General features: G+C 36.8%; 1 protein-coding gene across 8 annotated transcripts in view; it reads right to left on the minus strand.

The window, feature by feature from the left end:
- Positions 1-12,029: 12,029 nt before the first annotated feature.
- The window catches only part of C5H14orf39 (chromosome 5 C14orf39 homolog), a 92,038-nt gene continuing 85,467 nt past the window's right edge, over positions 12,030-18,600 (minus strand). For all 8 annotated transcript variants that reach the window (XM_032344390.1, XM_032344392.1, XM_032344394.1 and 5 more), the window contains 2 exons: positions 16,224-16,281; positions 12,030-13,132 (listed from right to left, as the gene is read on the minus strand). In XM_032344390.1, coding sequence (XP_032200281.1) covers positions 12,939-13,132; positions 16,224-16,281 — 252 coding nt within the window. In that variant the 3' untranslated portion in view covers positions 12,030-12,938. The remainder of the gene's footprint in view (positions 13,133-16,223; positions 16,282-18,600) is intronic.

Consider the following 18,600-nt stretch of genomic DNA (forward strand, 5'->3'; position numbering starts at 1 on the left):
TCACACTCAGCATGGGGCCCCAATCCAGGGCTCAATCTCACAACCCTGAGATCATGACCTGAGCCAAAATCAAGAGTCAGGCACTTAACCGAATGAGTCACCCAGGCACCACTTTCTCAAAATATTTACTTTATTTTGTTGTCTTTTTCAGTGTCTCTCTACCTGGTGCTGAGACTCCTTCACTGTCATAACTTTAAGTCAACAGATGATCCTTTCTACTCAAGAAGATTCGTATATGTTATCTACCTTAGATTTGGTGGCCTCTGTCTTTCATAACTCCTATATATAAGCTCCCCAACAGATCAATGTTGACCCATAGGTAGGGACATCTCTATGCCCCTATTCAGCAGGAAGAAGTTACAGAAGATAAGACCTTCCACCCTCAGCAACCTTGAAGATTTAAAGGTCAAAATTGTTCAGGGAGTAAAATATAACAAAGACAAGAGAAATGGAGATAAAATTAAATTTCCTTTTAATGTACAGCCCTTTGATAAATACCTGAGACAAGCAGAGTGTGACGTTCTTCAAGAGACTCACAGATGCCTTAATGTTAATGCTTTGCTAGAGACTAAAAGCAACCTTAGCTTGATAATAGCCAGACCTCCAGGATCTTACAAGTTTTCTCTAAAAGAAATCCCTTTAGATAATTCCCTTATCTCCACCCCACCCCCAACCAAAAACAAATCATCAGCCACACCTCACAATCACCTGTTTCTACCCACGGATCCTGTCCCCCTGCTGTAATAAAGCACTTTTGCACCATAAGAAGAAGGAAGGAAGAAAGGAAGGAAGGAAGGAAGGAAGGAAGGAAGGAAGGAAGGAAGGGAGAATGGGAGAAGGGAAGAAGAGAGGGAGTAGAGGAGGAAGGGAGGAAGGAAAGAAAGAAAGAAGGAAAGAAAAAAATAAAAAGAAATCATACCAAGTATTTCTTGGGCCATAATGAAGTTAAACTAGAAATCAATGACAGAAAGGTACTTAAAATTCCCTAAATGCGTGGAAGTTAGGGGCGCCTGGGTGGCTCAGTTGGCTGGGCATCTGCCTTTGGCTCAGGTCAAGATCCCAGGGCCCTGCAATCAAGTGGGCACCGGTCTCATTGCTGAATGGGGAGCCTGCTTCTCCCTCTTCCTCTGCCTGCCATTCTCCTTGCTTGTGCACTCTCTCTCTCTGTCAAATCTTTTAAAGAAAATGTATGGAAATTAAACAAACTTTTTTTTAAGTTATTTTTAATTTATTTTCAGCATAACAGTATTCATTATTTTTTCACCACACCCAGTGCTCCATGAAATCCGTGCCCTCTATAATACCCACCACCTAGTTCCCCCAACCTCCCCCCCCCCCCGCCCCCGCCGCTTCAAACCCCTCAGACTGTTTTTCGGAGTCCATAGTCTCTCATGGTTCACCTCCCCTTCCAATTTCCCCCAACTCCCTTCTCTCCATGGGTTGGGGCGCCTGGGTGGCTCAGTGGGTTAAAGCCTCTGCCTTCGGCTTGGGTCATGATCCCAGGGTCCTGGGATAGAGTCCCGAGTTGGGCTCTCTGCTGGCAGGGAGACTGCTTCCCTTCCTCTCTCTCTGCCTGCCTCTCTGCCTACTTGTGATCTCTGTCTGTCAATAAATAAATAAATAAATAAATAAATCTTAAATACCCATGCGTCAAGGAGAAAGTCCCATAGGAAATATCAACCGAAGTAAAAAAATTTTTTTAAAGATTTTATTTATTCATTTGACAGAGAGAGATCACAAGTAGGCTGAGAGGCAGGCAGAGAGAGAGAGAGAGAGAAGCAGGCTGCCTGCTGAGCAGGAGCGCGATGTGGGACTCGATCCCAGGACCCTGAGATCATGACCTGAGCCGAAGGCAGCGTCTTAACCCACTGAGCCACCCAGGTGCCCAACCGAAGTAAAATTTTACCTAAGTAAAAATAAAAATAAAAAATATCAAAATTTGATGGATATACTTAAAGCAGAGTTTACAGGAAATGTTATAGCATTAAGTACTAATGAGAAAAGACAAATGGTTTCAAATAAGTAATATAATTTTCCACTTTAAGAAACTAAAGGAAAGAAAATTAAAGCCATAGCAAACAGAAGGAAGGGAATAGTAAAAAGTATAAACCAATAAAACTGAAAACAGAAAAATCAATGAAACCAAAAAGTGGTTTTAGAGGGGAAAAATCAGTAACATGGATAATCCTCTAGCCAGACTGACAGAGACAGACAGATAGACTACAAATTATAAGTGATCACTAATGACTACATAGACAATAAAAGATTCATGAAGTAATATTACACACAGCCCTATGACTATTAATTTGAAAACCTAGATGACATGGACTAATTCTATGAGATACAATCAATCAAAACTCATTCATGAAGAAATAGATAGTATATTCCTCTAACTATTTAAGAAATTGAATTCAAAGTTTAAAACCATCTACATAGGAAACTCCAGGATGAGATGGTTTCACTGGTAAGTTTCCCCAAACTTTTACAAAAAAAAAAAAAAAAAAAAAAAGACAATTCTATACAATCTCTTCCAGAAAACAGAAGAGGTAAGAATACTTCCTAACTCATTTTATGAGGCCATCATTGCCCTAATACCAATAGACAACAGAAAAAAACTACAAAACAAAATTTCTCATGAACATAAATTGCAAAAGTCCTCAAAAGAATATTATCAAATTGAAATCAGAATATATTAAAAAAAAAAAAGGAAAATCATGGCTGGTTCAACATTTAAAAAGCAACCAATGTAATTTGCTGTATTAATAGGCTGAAAAAAATACAATATGATAATATCAATTGTTGCAGAAAAAGAATCTTACAAAATTCAATAGCCATTCATATTAAAAATTCACAGCAGACTATGAATAGAATGGAATGTTCTTAACCTGATAAAGGCAACTATATAATAACCTACAGCTATCATACTAAAGAGTGAAAAACTGAACGCTTTCCCTCTAAGATTAGGTAAAAAGTGAGGATGTCCTCTCTTCCCACCCCCTATTCAACATCTTACTGGAAGTCCTATCCAGTGAAATAATATAAGCAAAAGAAATAAAAAGCATTTATACTGAGGGAAAAAAAGAAAGAAAACTGCCTCTATTTGCAGACAACATTACTTACATAGAAACTCCCAAAGAATATATAAATAAGCTACAAAACCTATTAAGTGAGTTTAGCAAGATTACAGGATGTAAGGTTAATACACAAAAATCAACTTTATTTCTCCATACTAGTAATAAATAATTGGCATTCAAAATAAAAAGTACAAAAAATATACATTTACAATAGTAACAAATGGAGAAAAAGAAGAAAAATAAATATAAGTACAACAAAATATGTGCAGGACTATGAAAATGGCAAAATACTAATGAAAGAAATCAAAGAGATGAAAGCAAATAGAGAGATACACCATGTTCATGATTAGAAGACACAAAATTGTTAACATGCTTAATCTATACGTCACCTGGGTGATCTATAGCACCTGGGTGGCTCAGTTGGCGAAACATCTGACTCTTGATTTCAGCTCAGGTCATGACTTTAGAGTTGTGAGATTGAACCCACATTGGGTTCTGGGTGTAGAATCTGTTTAAGATTCTCTCTCTCTCTGACCCGCCCCCCAAAATGCTGAATCTATAGGGCTAATGCAATTCCAGTTACAATCCCACAGACATTTACAAAAATAAACAAGCTCGTTCTAAAATAAATATAGAAGGCAAAACTACTAGAAGAGCTAAAGTAATATTTACAAAGAACAAAGTTGGAGGACTTGCATCACCCAATTTCAAGATGCATTATGATTCATGGTAATAAAGATAATGTGCTCTAGATGAAAGTATAGACACCTAAATCAATGGAAAATAATACAGAGTCCCCAAGTAGACCTATATAGGGGTACCCGTGACTCCATTGGTTAAGCATCGGACTCTTGATTTTGCCTCAGGTCATGATCTCAGGATTGTGAGTTCAAGCTCCACACTGGGCCCCATGCTCAGAGTGGAGCCTACTTAAACAAACAAACAAACAAAAAAACTTACGTGAACATTTTGATTGATTACTGCGAAAGATACAAAAGTCATTCAGTGGAGAAAGGCCAATCTTTCCAACAAATGATGCCCCCCCCATTATATCTTGATACATACCTCACATTTTATACAAAACTTAACTTAAATAGGGGCGCCTGGGTGGCTCAGTGGGTTAAAGCCTCTGCCTTTGACTCAGGTCATGATCCCGAGGTCCTGGGATCGAGCCCACATCGGGCTCTCTGCTCAGTGGGGAATCTGCTTTCCCTCTCTCTCTTCCTGTCCCTCTGCCTACTTGTGATCTCTGTCAAATGAATAAATAAAATCTTTTTTAAAAAATTAACTTAAATATATCACAGACCCCAAATTAAATATACGACTCTAAAGTTTTTTTTTTTTTTAAAGATTTCATTTATTTACTTGAGAGAGAGAGAGAGAGCATGAGCAGAGGAAGAGGGAGAAGCAGGCTCCCTGCTGAGAAGGAAGCCTGTGGGGCTAGATCCCATGACTCTGGGATCATGAACTGAGCTGAAAGCAGATTTTAAAACATTTTTTATTTTGTATTAAAATATAATGTATTATTAGCCCCAGGGGTACAGGTCTGTGACTCATCAGGCTTACACACTTCACAGCACTCACCATAGCACATACCCTCCCCAATGTCCGTAACCCAACCACCCTCTCCCCACCCCCCCACTGGCAACCCTCAGTTTGTTTTGTGAGATTAAGAGTCTCTTATGGTTTTTCTCCCTCCCTATCGCATCATGTTTCATTTTTCCCTTCTTTACCCCTCAAACCCCCACTTTGCCACTCAACTTCCTCATATCAGGGAGATCATATGATAATTGTCTTTCTCTGATTGACTTATTTCACTCATCATAATACCCTCTAGCTCCATCCATATCATCACAAATGGCAAGATTTCATTTATTTTGATGGCTACATAGTATTCCATTGTATATATACATCACATCTTCTTTATCCATTCATCTGTTGATGGATATCTAGGTTCTTTCCATAGTTTGGCTATTGTGGACATTGCTGCTATAAACATTTGGGTGCACGTGCCCCTTCAGATCACTACATTTGTATCTTTAGGGTAAATACCCAGTAGTGCGATTGCTGGGTCGTAGGGTAGCTCTATTTTCAACTTTTTAAGGAACCTCCATGCTGTTTTCCAGAGTGGCTGCACAAGCTTGCATTCCCACCAACAGTGTAGGGGGTTCCCTTTTCTCCACATCCTCGCCTGCATCTGTCGCTTCCTGACTTGTTAGTTTTAGCCATTCTGACTGGTGTGAGATGGTATCTCATTGTGGTTTTGATTTGTATTTCCCTGATGCCGAGTCATATGGAGCACATTTTCATGTGTCTGTGGGCCATCTGCAAGTCTTCTTTGCATAAATGTCTGTTCATGTCCTCTGCCCATTTCTTGAGTGGGTTATTTGTTCTTTGGGTGTTGAGTTTGGTAAGTTCTTTATAAATTTTGGATACCTTTATCTGATATGTTGTTTGCAAATATCTTCTCCCATTCTGTCAGTTGTGTTTTGGTTTTGTTGACCTGTTTCCTTTGCTGTGTAAAAGCTTTTGATCTTGATGAAGTCCCAATAGTTCATTTTTGCCCTTGCTTCCCTTGCCTTTGGTAATGTTTTTAGGAAGAAGTTGTGACTGAGGTCGAAGAGGTTGCTGCCTCTGTTCTCTCAAGGATTTTGATGGATTCCTTTCTCATATTGAGGTCCTTCACACATTTTGAATCTAATTTTGTGTGTGGTGTAAGGAAATGGTCCAGTTTCATTTTTCTGCATGTGGCTGTCCAATTTTCCCAACACCATTTGTTGAAGATACTGTCTTTTTTTCCATTGGACATCCTTTCCTGCTTTGTCAAAGGTAAGTCGACCACAGAGTTGAGGGTATATTTCTGGGCTCTCTATTCTGTTCCATTGCTGTATGTGTCTGTTTTTGTTTCAGTACCATACAGTCTTGATGATGACAGCTTTGTAATAGAGCTTGAAGTCTGGAATTGTGATGCCACCAACTTTGGCTGTCTTTTTCAACATTCCTCTGGCTATTCGAGGTCTTTTCTGGTTCCATATAAATTTTAGGATTATTTGTTCCATTTCTTTGAAAATAATGGATGGTATTTTGATAGGGATTGCATTCAATGTGTAGATTGCTTTAGGTAGCATAGACATTTTCACAATATTTGTTCTTCTGATCTATGAGCATGGAACATTTTTCCATTTCTTTGTGTCTTCCTCAGTTTTGAAGGCAGATGTTTAACTGAGTCACCCAGGCACCGCGACTCTAAAATTTTTTAAAATCTATTTATTTATTTATTCATCTAAGTAATTTCTAATCCAATGTGGAGCTCAAACTCACAATCTGAGATCAAGGATCACATGCCCCTCCAACAGAGCCAGCCAAACACCCCCAAAACTCCAAAATTAAAAAACAAAACAAAGGGGCGCCTGGGTGGCTCAGTGGGTTAAAGCCTCTGCCTTTGGCTCAGGTCATGATCCCAGAGTCCTGAGATCGAGCCCCGCATCGGGGTCTCTGCTCCTCAGGGAGCCTGCTTCCCCCTCTCTCTCTGCCTGCCTCTCTGCCTACTTGTGATCTCTGTCTGTCAAATAAATAAATAAAATCTTAAAAAAAAAAAACACAGAAGTAAAATTTATGACCTTTGGTTTGGCAAAGAGCCTTTATATTTAACAAATAACCAAAAGCACAATTCAATGATAGATTGGACTTTATCAAAATTTAAAAACATTTTTCTCTGTGAGAGACACTGTTAAAAAAAATAAAAAGATAAGCCACAGATGGGGAGAAAATATCTGCAAATTGTGTATCTAATAAAGGGCTTGTATACCAAATATATAAAGAACTTGCATAACTCAACAGTAGGTAAACAAACAACCCCATTTTTATTTTAACAAACCCAAATATTCAGATGGCAAATAAGCATATGAAACCATGCTCAACATCAGCTAGGGAAATACAAATTAAAACTACAATGATATACCACTTTATACCTATTAGAATGGTTAAAATTTTAAAAACTGATAATACCAAGTATTCACAAAGATGTGAATAGGAACACAAAATGGTACAGTCACTTTGTAAAACAGTTTGTCAGTTTCTTATAAAGTTAAAGATATACTTATTGCGCAACCCAAGAATCCCATTCCTAGGTATTTACTCAAATGAAATAAAAGCTTATTTCACACATAAAATTCCATACGTGGGTGTTTTTACTTTACTCAAAATCCACTTACATGCCTATCAACAGGCAAAAGAATAAACAAGGTATACCACATCCATACACTGGAATACTTGCAATAAAAAGAGATAGCTTTTGATTCATGCAAGGACCAGGATGAAGCTTAAATAAATATTGCTAAGTGGAAGAGGCCAGACTCCAAAACCTACATATATTATGTTTCCATTTATATGACATTGTGGAAAAGACAAAACTAAAGTGACAGAAAACAGACCCATGGTTTCCAGGCTTTGGAAGGGAGGGGGTTGATTACAAAGCGTCACTAGGGAATTTGGGGAGTGACGGAACTATTCTATATGGTACTGTTGTGGTGGATACATAACTCTATTTGTCAAAACCAATAGAACAACAGATCACAAAGAGGGAGTTTTACCATACAAAAAATTTTAGGGGTGCCTGGCTGGCTCAGTCAGTTAAGCATCTTGATTTTGGCTTAGGTCATGATCCCAGGGTTGTAAGAACAAGACTGCTTCAGGCTCTACACTCGGTGGGGAGTCTGCTTGAGATTTTCACTCTCTCTCCTCTGCCCCTCCCCTACTTTACATGTGCTCCCTCGCTCTCTCAAGCAAATAAACTTTTTAAAAAAATTTTAAGGATCAAACAGGAATTCATAAATTCAAGATGAAATGCATAAATGAATGTTAACAATATTATGAGTGATATAATCATAAATAGGGAGTAGGGAAGACAGGAGTTATCCTCAGTAACTTTGAAAAACAGTGTTTTGACTAGATACTCCAACACCACAGACTAAAAGAAAGTACACAAACACTATATACCCTTTGTCATTAGCTAGGAAATGGCCCCCTAAAAATATCTGTATCTCCCTCCCTTTCCCATATGACGACGAAAGGGCAGGGGAAAGATCTTTGCAGGTAGGATTTAGTTAAGAATCTTAAAATGGAAAGATTATCTCAATTACCCATCCAAGTAGATCCATGCAACCACATATTCTTATAAAGGAAAGACAAAGGGAGATTTCACAAATGGAGAGAAGGTCATGCAAAGGCAGAAAGATCTGAAGATCCTAGCGGTGATGGTTAATTTTCTGTGTCAACCTGGCTGAGCAATGGTGTGCCATTGATTAGTCAAACACCATTATAGATTTTGCTGTGGAGGTTTTTTTTTTAATTTTTAATTTTTTATAAACATATATTTTTATCCCCCAGGGTACTGGTCTGTGAATCGTCAGGATTACACACTTCACAGCACTCACCATAGCACATACCCTCCCCAATGTCCATAACTCCACCCCCCTTCTCCCAACCCCTCTCCCCCCAGCAACCCTCAGTTCGTTTTGTGAGATTAAGAGTCACTTATGGTTTGTCTCCCTCCCAATCCCATCTTATTTCATTTATTCTTCTCCTCCCCCCTTAACCCCCCATGTTGCATCACCACTTCCTCATATCAGGGAGATCATGTGACAGTTGTCTTTCTCCGCTTGACTCATTTCGCTAAGCATGATATGCTCTAGTTCCATCCATGTTGTAGCAAATGGCAAGATTTCATTTCTTTTGATGGCTGCATAGTATTCCATTGTGTATATATACCACATCTTCTTTACCCATTCATCTGTTGATGGACATCTAGGTTCTTTCCATAGTTTGGCTATTGTGGACATTGCTGCTATAAACATTCGGCTGCATGTGCCCCTTCGGATCACTACGTTTGTATCTTTAGGGTAAATACCCAGTAGTGCAATTGCTGGATCATAGGGTAGTTCTATTTTCAACATTTTGAGGAACCTCCATGCTGTTTTCCAGAGTGGTTGCACCAGCTTGCATTCCCACCAACAGTGTAGGAGGGTTCCCCTTTCTCTGCTTCCTCACCAGCATCTGTCATTTCCTGACTTGTTAATTTTAGCCATTCTGACTGGTGTGAGGTGGTATCTCACTGTGGTTTTGATTTGTATTTCCCTGATGCCGAGTGATATGGAGCACTTTTTCATGTGTCTGCTGGCCATTTGGATGTCTTCTTTGCAGAAATGTCTATTCATGTCCTATGCCCATTTCTTGATTGGATTATTTGTTCTTTGGGTGTTGAGTTTGCTAAGTTCTTTATAGATTTTGGACACCAGTCCTTTATCTGATATGTCGTTTGCAAACATCTTCTCCCATTCTGTCAGTTGTCTTTTGGTTTTGTTGACCTGTTTCCTTTGCTGTGCAAAAGGTTTTGATCTTGATGAAATCCCAGTAGTTCATTTTTGCCCTTGCTTCCCTTGCCTTTGGCAATGTTCCTAGGAAGAAGCTGCTGCGGCTGAGGTTGAAGAGGTTGCTGCCTGTGTTCTCCTCAAGGATTTTGATGGATTCCTTTCTCACATTGAGGTCCTTCATCCATTTTGAGTCTATTTTTGTGTGTGGTGTAAGGAAATGGTCCAATTTCATTTTTCTGCATGTGGCTGTCCAATTTTCCCAACACCATTTATTGAAGAGGCTGTCTTTTTTCCATTGGACATTCTTTCCTGCTTTGTCGAAGATTAGTTGACCATAGAGTTGAGGGTCTATTTCTGGGCTTTCTATTCTGTTCCATTGATCTATGTGTCTGTTTTTGTGCCAGTACCATGCTGTCTTGATGATGACAGCTTTGTAATAGAGCTTGAAGTCCGGAATTGTGATGCCACCAACTTTGGCTTTCTTTTTCAATATTCCTTTGTCTATTTGAGGTCTTTTCTGGTTCCATATAAATTTTAGGATTATTTGTTCCATTTCTTTGAAAAAGATGGATGGTGCTTTGATAGGAATTGCATTAAATGTGTAGATTGCTTTAGGTAGCATAGACATTTTCACAATGTTTATTCTTCCAATCCGGGAGCATGGAATATTTTTCCATTTCTTTGTTTCTTCCTCAATTTCTTTCATGAGTACTTTATAGTTTTCTGAGTATAGATTCTTTGCCTCTTTGGTTAGGTTTATTCCTAGGTATCTTATGATTTTGGGTGCAATTGTAAATGGGATTGACTCCTTAATTTCTCTTTCTTCTGTCTTGTTGTTGGTGTAGAGAAATGCAACTGATTTCTGTGCATTGATTTTATATCTGGACACTTTACTGAACTCCTGTACAAGTTCTAGCAGTTTTGGAGTGGAGTCTTTTGGGTTTTCCACATATAGTATCATATCATCTGCAAAGAGTGATAGTTTGACTTCTTCTTTGCCGATTTGGATGCCTTTAATTTCCTTTTGTTGTCTGATTGCTGAGGCTAGGACTTCTAGTACTATGTTGAATAGCAGTGGTGATTATGGACATCCCTGCCGTGTTCCTGACCTTAGCGGAAAAGCTTTCAGGTTTTCTCCATTGGAATATTTGCGGTGGGTTTTTCATAGATGGCTTTGATAATATTGAGGTATGTGACTTGCTGTGAAGGTATTTTTAAATGTGACTATCATTTAAATCAGTATATTTTGAATAAAGCAGATTATTATTCATAATGTGAACAGACTTTATCCAATCATTTGAAGACTTGAAGAGCAAAGACAGAGGTTTCCCAAAAAAAGGAATTTGGCTTCAAGATTTTAATATAGAAACCCTGAGTTTCTAGCCTGCCTGATTTGCCCTGTGGATTTCAGACTCAAGATTGTAACATTAACACTTACCTGAATTTCCACCCCGCCAATTTGTCCTACAAATTTAGGATTTGCAATTTCCACAATCATGAGAACCAATTCCTTAAAATAAATCTAGATTATGGATAAATACATGGACAGAAGACAGAAATGGATGCTCTTGGTTCTGTTTCTCTGAACCCTAACAGAGTTTTTTTTTTTAAACTGCATGCCAGATGCTTTTTAATGATTGCATATGCTCTCACGTGATGGGCACGTCTTACTGTACTCAAGAGTTTTAGTGCATAGAAGTTTGAACAAGTACAGGCGGATTCAACCCACCCTCACCTCCCGTTTTCGCCTCCCCCCCCAACCCTTCCTCAAAACAAAACCCCAGATTCCCACCACCCCCCGCAAAAAAAAAAAAAAAAAAAAAAAAAAGCGAAAACAAAAGACAACTCCCAAACCCAGCTGATTCCTTCTAATTCCTTAGGTACTAGGCACACACACAAAGTGTCCCCCTCTCTCTATTTTCTTTCCTGGGTGACTATGACTTTAAACATGAATTGTAGTAGGGGAGGAGAGGCAGTCAGATTCAGCTCAGGTCATGATACCAGGGTCCTGGGATTGAGCCCCACATCGGGCTCTCTGCTCAGCAGGGAGCCTGCTTCCCCCCCCCTCTCTCTCTGCTTGCCTCTCTGCCTACTTGTGATCTCTGTCAAATAAATAAATAAAATCTTAAAAAAAAATTCTTTCACTCATTAGCTGTATTTTCTCTGACTTCTGTCAAGTCTTTGGGAAGGCTTAATTTAACACAATTGTGATATGTTGTGGACACCCTGAAGAAGCAAGAGAGACTCTCACCAAAATTTGGCTTGGATATTGAGACTAATCGCACCACATACATAGGGTATGAAAATGTTTATTACTCATATAATGATGTTTTTCTTAAAAAAAGCAGGCAGGACTACGTAGTTTGTCTTAAAATGGCTTGAGAGATCAATGGCTGTGGGTTTTTATGGTTGTGGGTGGGTCCAGATCAAGAGTTCCTATACAGGGCTTGAACATCCCACTGGTGCTAAAGGTGGGAATCCCTGGGCTTGCTTATCAGCTTGATCAGATGTGGAGCAGAAGGGAAAGAAAATGCAGTGAAACTTAAAATCTGTCACCACTCACACACCAGAATTTGGTGTCAAGACTCTTTATTACTCAATAACTCAATGTAACCAATTTAGAAAGCACAAAATACAGACATTGAATAATACATTCATATAATTTCATCAAAATTTAAATATCTTCATTTCACTTACAATTCACAAGCAAATACTGCATATAAAACATGAGGGCCAATTTTTTGTTAGAAAGAGTAAACAAAATTTTAAATGTTCCTCAAAAAAGTTTAAGCAAGAAAATATAACAGTATTATCATTAATACAATGATCTAATTTTCAAAAATTACTCCAGCCCTTCATATTTAACTGCTTTCCACTAAAGATGCTAGAATAACTGATAAAATTAGACTTTTATTTTTTGTTATATTAGAAGAAAATAACATATTTTATTCACTACCAATAACATGAATTCTGTGAAATTATTATTAAAACACTACTCTTTATACTGCAACAGTGAAGTGTAAGTGAAACAGCAGTTTTAAAAGCATTTTTTAGTAGCTAAAGTACACCTCAGCACTAATTCTGCATAGTTACTACCAAAAAATCTTCTGATAGCCTAAAGTTCTTGTTCTTATCAAAACACCTAAAATACTACCAGAATGAAACTGAGGTTCTGGAAGAAGCAGGCTTAATACGTATAGTAAAGATTAATGAAAAAGCATCAAATTCTATTAAGATTAATTCTGCCTAAAGAAGGCTTGCAAAATCAAAATCAAAATAAATTATGACAGCAAATGTTTCAAATAAAACAAAATTTGATGACATAGGGTTAATTTCCCTCAATATTTAAATATATAATCAATAATGTAACTATGGTAACCCATTACTGCTTTAATCAAGAAAAGAAAGTAGTCTTCATTTTTAAGTAATAATGTAAATTTATGCCCTAGATGATTACAGAGCAGTTAAATAATTTGAGAAATTAGTAATGAGTTCAAAAAAAAGTAAATTGTGTTGTACTTTGTGAGGAAGAGGAAAAGCCTTTTACAGAAGGTGTTGAGTTTTGATCCTGTTCAAATGAAAATGGAAAACTAAAATCATCTTTTCCAGTTCCAAATGTATGAGTTGAAGAGTCTGATGAAAAAGAAAATGTGAAAGCATCTTCTCCTGGTTTTCCAAATAAGTTTCCTGAGGAAAATAAACATTTCAATACCATGCTATTCATGTTACATAATTTGCATAATCTATTAAATTATGGTGTACTGTAAACAATAAATAGGGTAACACTGAATCACTTAAGTGATTATTAATATTATTAATAATTAAATAATAATTAATAAATTAAAACACCACTCTTCATACTCAACAGTGAAGTGTAAGTAAAACAGTAGTTTTAAAAGCATTTTTAGTAGCTAACTTATACCTCAGCACTAATTCTGCATAGTTACTACCAAATAATTACAATTATTAATAGTTGTATTCTTATATGCAAAGAGCTGTCCTTTGTACTATGAAAAATCAAATAGATCCAAAATTACTTTTAGGTAACTTGAACTTGAGTATAATAAGGGCTAGTATATATGGCAGAAAAAGGGGTAAAACACCTTAACTGGAAAGAACAGCACAGAGGCACAGAAACAGGCATGCATAGAAGTATAAGGGTAACAGAAATCAATTCAGCTTGTCAGGAACACTGAGAAATAATAAAAAGTTATTAAAAGGGTATTAATGAAGATGAGCTTGGAAAGACTACTGAACATCCAACTACAGAATCCGGACTTTATTTTATATGTAAGAGAAAGCCATTAAAAGTTTTCAAGTGGAGAGGCACCAGGGTGGTTCTGGCAGTTAAGCAATAGACTCTTGATTTCGGCTCAGGTCACGATCTCAGGATTGTGAGATCAAGCCCTGCCTCCTTATCCACACTGAGTGTAGACCTGCTTAAAATTCTCACTCTCCCGTCCATGTTGCTACAAAAGTTGGGTATTATCATATGGTTTCACTTATTTGTGGAGCATAACAAATAGCATGGAGGACATGGGGACTTAGAGTGGAGAAGGGAGTTGGGGGAAATTGGAAGGGGAGGTGAACCATGAGAGACTATGGACTCTGAAAAACAATCTGAGGGTTTTGAAGGGACGGGGGGTGGGAGGTTGGGGTACCAGGTGGTGGGTATTATAGAGGGCACAGATTGCATGGAGCACGGGGTGTGATGCAAAAATAATGAATACTGTTATGCTGGAAAAAAAAAAAAAAAAAAAATTCTCACTCTCCCATTCCCTGTGCCCCCACCAAAATAATTTGAGCAATTTTTTAAATAAGGTTCACTAAGGAAAGAATACATAGGAAGTTTGGAACAGTAGAGTGTCTACAAGTGGGGATAACAGGAAAGAAATGAAGGCTTGATCTTACAGTCATAGCAAAGTGAATGGGGAAAGACGTTGGGTCTGAGAGATACTGCAGAAGTCAAGCTTATTCAACTATTGTTTATGAGTTACTACAATATACTGTTTGTCGCATTGTTCAAGGAAATGAACAGAACAGTGAAAAGGCTTCTACAGTTCTAAAAGGAATTTTTTAAGATTTATTTTTATTTATTTTATAGAGTGAGAGCTTCGCATCTGTTTCTGTGCTCAGCAGGGAGCCTGCTTCCTCCTCTCTCCCTGCCAACCTCTGTCTACTTGTGATCTTTGTCTGTAAAATAAATAAATAAAATCTTAAAAAAAAAACAACTCCTATACTCATTATAAATAAAATAACAGATTAATGTTCAAGTTGTAGACAATACAAAGGTGAATAAAACAGAACCCCTGTCCTCAAAGATCTGTGATTAGAAGAGATTTTATATGTTAATAAGTAACAACAGACAACAGAATATTTTAAAGTATATAGAAAAAGAAAATATAGAAAATTTAAGGAGAGATCTTTTGGGGATGAAAAGTTGAAGGGAAATAAAAGGATTTATGGAAACTGGTCTTGGAAGATGGTTAGAAAGAAATGGAAGTTGAGGATTTCAGGAAGAAATAAGTAGATAAGAAAGTGTGGGCATATTTGAATTGTAGTTTGTTCTTTGGTCTGGTCAAAAGCATATGTTATTTTTATTAGAAAAGGCTTTAAATGTATGTTGGAATGAGGTTAGGTACATCACATTAGCAGAATAAAAGAAAATAATCATATGATCATCTCAATAGATGCAGAAAAAACATTAGACAAAATTCAACATCCATTCATGATAAAAATTCAATTTAGGCATAGAAGGAACATATCTCAACATAATAAAAGCCATATATGACAAGGCCACAGGTAACACTATACTCAATGGTGAAAGGAGGAGAGGTTTTCCTTTAACATCAGGAACAAAGCAAGAGTACCTACTCTTACCACTCCTATTCAAAGTAGTATTGGAAGTCCTAGATAGAGCAGCCAGGCAAGGAAAAGAAATATATATGTATATACATACATACACACACACAATGGAATATTATTGAGACATGAAAAAGCCAGGAAATCCTGCTATTTATAGTAACACTAATAGCATTATGCTAAGTGAAGTAAGTCAGAGTAAGACAAATAATGTATGATTTCATTTGTATGTGGAACCGAAAGAAAAGAAAGAAGAAAAAAAGAAAAAAGAAATGTCCACTAATCACCAGAGCTAGAGCAGTACTGAATATAAAATATATGTATATACATACATATTTGTATGTTGAATGAATCAATCATGGGATAAGAGAAGAAAGAAAACCCAATAAAAAGCACCAGAGAGGGGCGCCTGGGTGGTTCAGTGGGTTAAAGCCTCTGCCTTTGGCTCAGGTCATGATCTCAGGGTCCTGGGATCGAGTCCCACATCGGGCTCTCTGCTCGGCAGGGAGCCTGCTTTATCCTCTCTCTCTCTCTGCCTGCCTCTCTACCTGCTTGTGATCTCTGTCTGTCAAATAAATAAATAAAATAAAGCACCAGAGATATAGGAGGAAATCTAAAAACTTCGGAAAGAAGATGAGAATAATCAACTATTCCAAATGCTACAAAGATAGTGAATATGATAATAAATACAAAATACCCATAATGTTTAATAATTGTTAAGTCACTAGTAGTTATTGGAGAATTAAGTGGAGTAGTGAAAGAAGATAAATTGTTACAAAAAATAATTAGTGAGTGGTGCAGAAGTAATAGAATTTTAAGAGAATAAACTGAGGGCCTGAGAAAATCAGAAGGCAAACTAAATAAAAAGTGAGGAAGTTAACATGTTTTTTTATGTAGCAAACTTCAAATCACTTACCAATTTCTTGTTGTGAAGAGAGAGGATTTAAATTTCCAGCAGAATAATTTTCATTAAACTGAAAAATAATTTCCATTCAGTATTACTCAAGAAATCAGTAAAACAGTATATATGGCATTTATATTTGAATATAAAACCTGGTTCTTTTAATAAGTATAATTATAGTAGACGAAATGGCAACATTCTATATAGCACATTTCTGTGCTTTAAAACCTATCATTTGCTTATATTAAAATAAGGCTTATTGATTTGATTCTGGCAATAGATAATACATTAAAAGGATATATATAGTGTACTAAAGATAGTTCCTACTTCGGAATATTAATATAACCTAAAATTCTAATTAACTTTTGCTTTATCTGGAGGCCTTTTACATAACAGGTTCTTGGTATTGTTCTCCAGCTTATAAAAATAATGGGAAATATGACAGCTTCACATCAGTTCAGATCAAGTTTTGCTGCCAAAAGAGTTTGTTTTCTTTGTAAAACAGGTTTTTTTTTTTAAATGGGATCATAACAACACAGTTTTCTGTCCCCTTTTTTCCTCTTAATGCTGCATAATGAGCATTTTCCCCTGTCACTATTTTTCTAAAACCAGATTCTTTTCATGGAATTTTCATATTCTTCCATATGAATATACCATACAGTTTCTTTCTTTTTTAGAAGTTTTTATTTAAAAACATACAGTGTGATATTAGTTTCAGGTGAACAATTTAATGATTCAATACTTACAAAACCCAGTGCTCATCATAAGTGCGCTCCTTAATTAGTCCATCCCCCCACCCCCTACCCTTTGGTAACCATCAGTTTGTTCTCTATAGTTAAAAGAGTCTGTTTCTTGGTTTGCAATCATTCTTTCACTTTGGACATTTAGGTCACTTCTGGGTTTTTTTTCTAATACAAATTACACTTGAATAAATACTGTTATGCACAGATTTACATTTTGACAATTAATAAGGAAAGCTGTTTTTCCCAGAGATTTTATAAGTTACTTGAATTTCTTTTTCAGTGAATTATTATCTATTCATCTAAAGAACTTTGTATATATCTCTACTGAAGTAGTAATTCTTACTAATCCATATAAGCTTTTTATATATTAAAGACATTAATTCTTTATATTATTGCAAATATTTTCTATCACATTATCATTTTGCCTTTAAAATATATTTTTTAAGATTTTTATTTATTTATTTGACAGACAGAGATCACAAGTAGGCAGAGAGGCAGGCAGAGAGAGAAAGGAGGAAGCAGGCTCCCTGCTGAGCAGAGAGCCCAATGCGGGCCTAGATCCCAAAACCCTGAGATCATGACCTGAGCTGAAGGCAGAGGCTTTAACCCACTGAGCCACCCAGGCGCCCAAAATATTTTTTTAACATACAAAAATTCTCTATGGAACCAAACCCAAACTCTTTTTATTTACTTTTGGCTCTTCTTCCACTGTTTTAATGCTCAGAGAATCCTTCCTCTTACTAAGATCTGATGAATATTTAAAGTTTCAAGACTTTCTAGCCCATACTATTGATCAATTTATCAATCCTTGTATCATTATCACATTTGACTGCTCTCACTTCCCCCTCACCAGTCTTTTCAACAATATTTTTATTATTAATGTCTGTAGGAGCTATAATATTTTATTTATAAAATAGGTAAATTTTCTTACTTTTGTCAGTTTAATGACCAGTTCATAAATTCTGTCAATTTTTTTCAAAGAACCAACTTCGGCTTTGTCAATTTTCTCTATTGCTTATTTTCTATTTCATTGATTTCTCTTATCTCCTTTGTTTTTTCATTCTATTTACTTTGGGTTTACTTTATCTCTTTTTCTAAATTTTCTTTCTTTTTAAAAAACATTTTATTTATTCATTTGTCAGAGAGAGAGGGAGAGAGAGACAGAGTGCAAGCACAAGCAGGGGGAGCAGCAGGCAGAGGGAGAAGTAGGCTTTTGCATAGCAAGGAACTCAATGCAGGACTATCCCAGGACCCTGGGATCATGACCTGAGCTAAGGCAGCCGCTTAACCAACTGAGCCCACTCAAGGTCTCTCTCTCTTTTTAAGCTTTATTTATTTATTTGATAGAGAGAGAGAGAGAGAGAGAGAGAGAGCACAGCAGGAGGAACAGCAGGTAGAAGGAGAGGTAGAAGCAGGCTCTTAGCTTAGTGGAGAGACTGAGGCTGATTGAGCCACCCAGGGCCCTATTTGCTAGATTTTCAAGGTGAAAACTTAGGTCACGGATTTTTAGACCTTTCTTCTTTTCTATCAACTGAATTATTTAAAATATTAATTATATTATTTAAAGCTATGGTTTTATTCTAGTTTTGGCAATATCCCTCAATTTTGATACACTGAATTTTCATAATAATTTCAAAATCTTCTCTACT

Source organism: Mustela erminea, chromosome 5 (assembly GCF_009829155.1).
Source record: "Mustela erminea isolate mMusErm1 chromosome 5, mMusErm1.Pri, whole genome shotgun sequence".
Classification (NCBI taxonomy): Eukaryota; Metazoa; Chordata; class Mammalia; order Carnivora; family Mustelidae; genus Mustela; species Mustela erminea.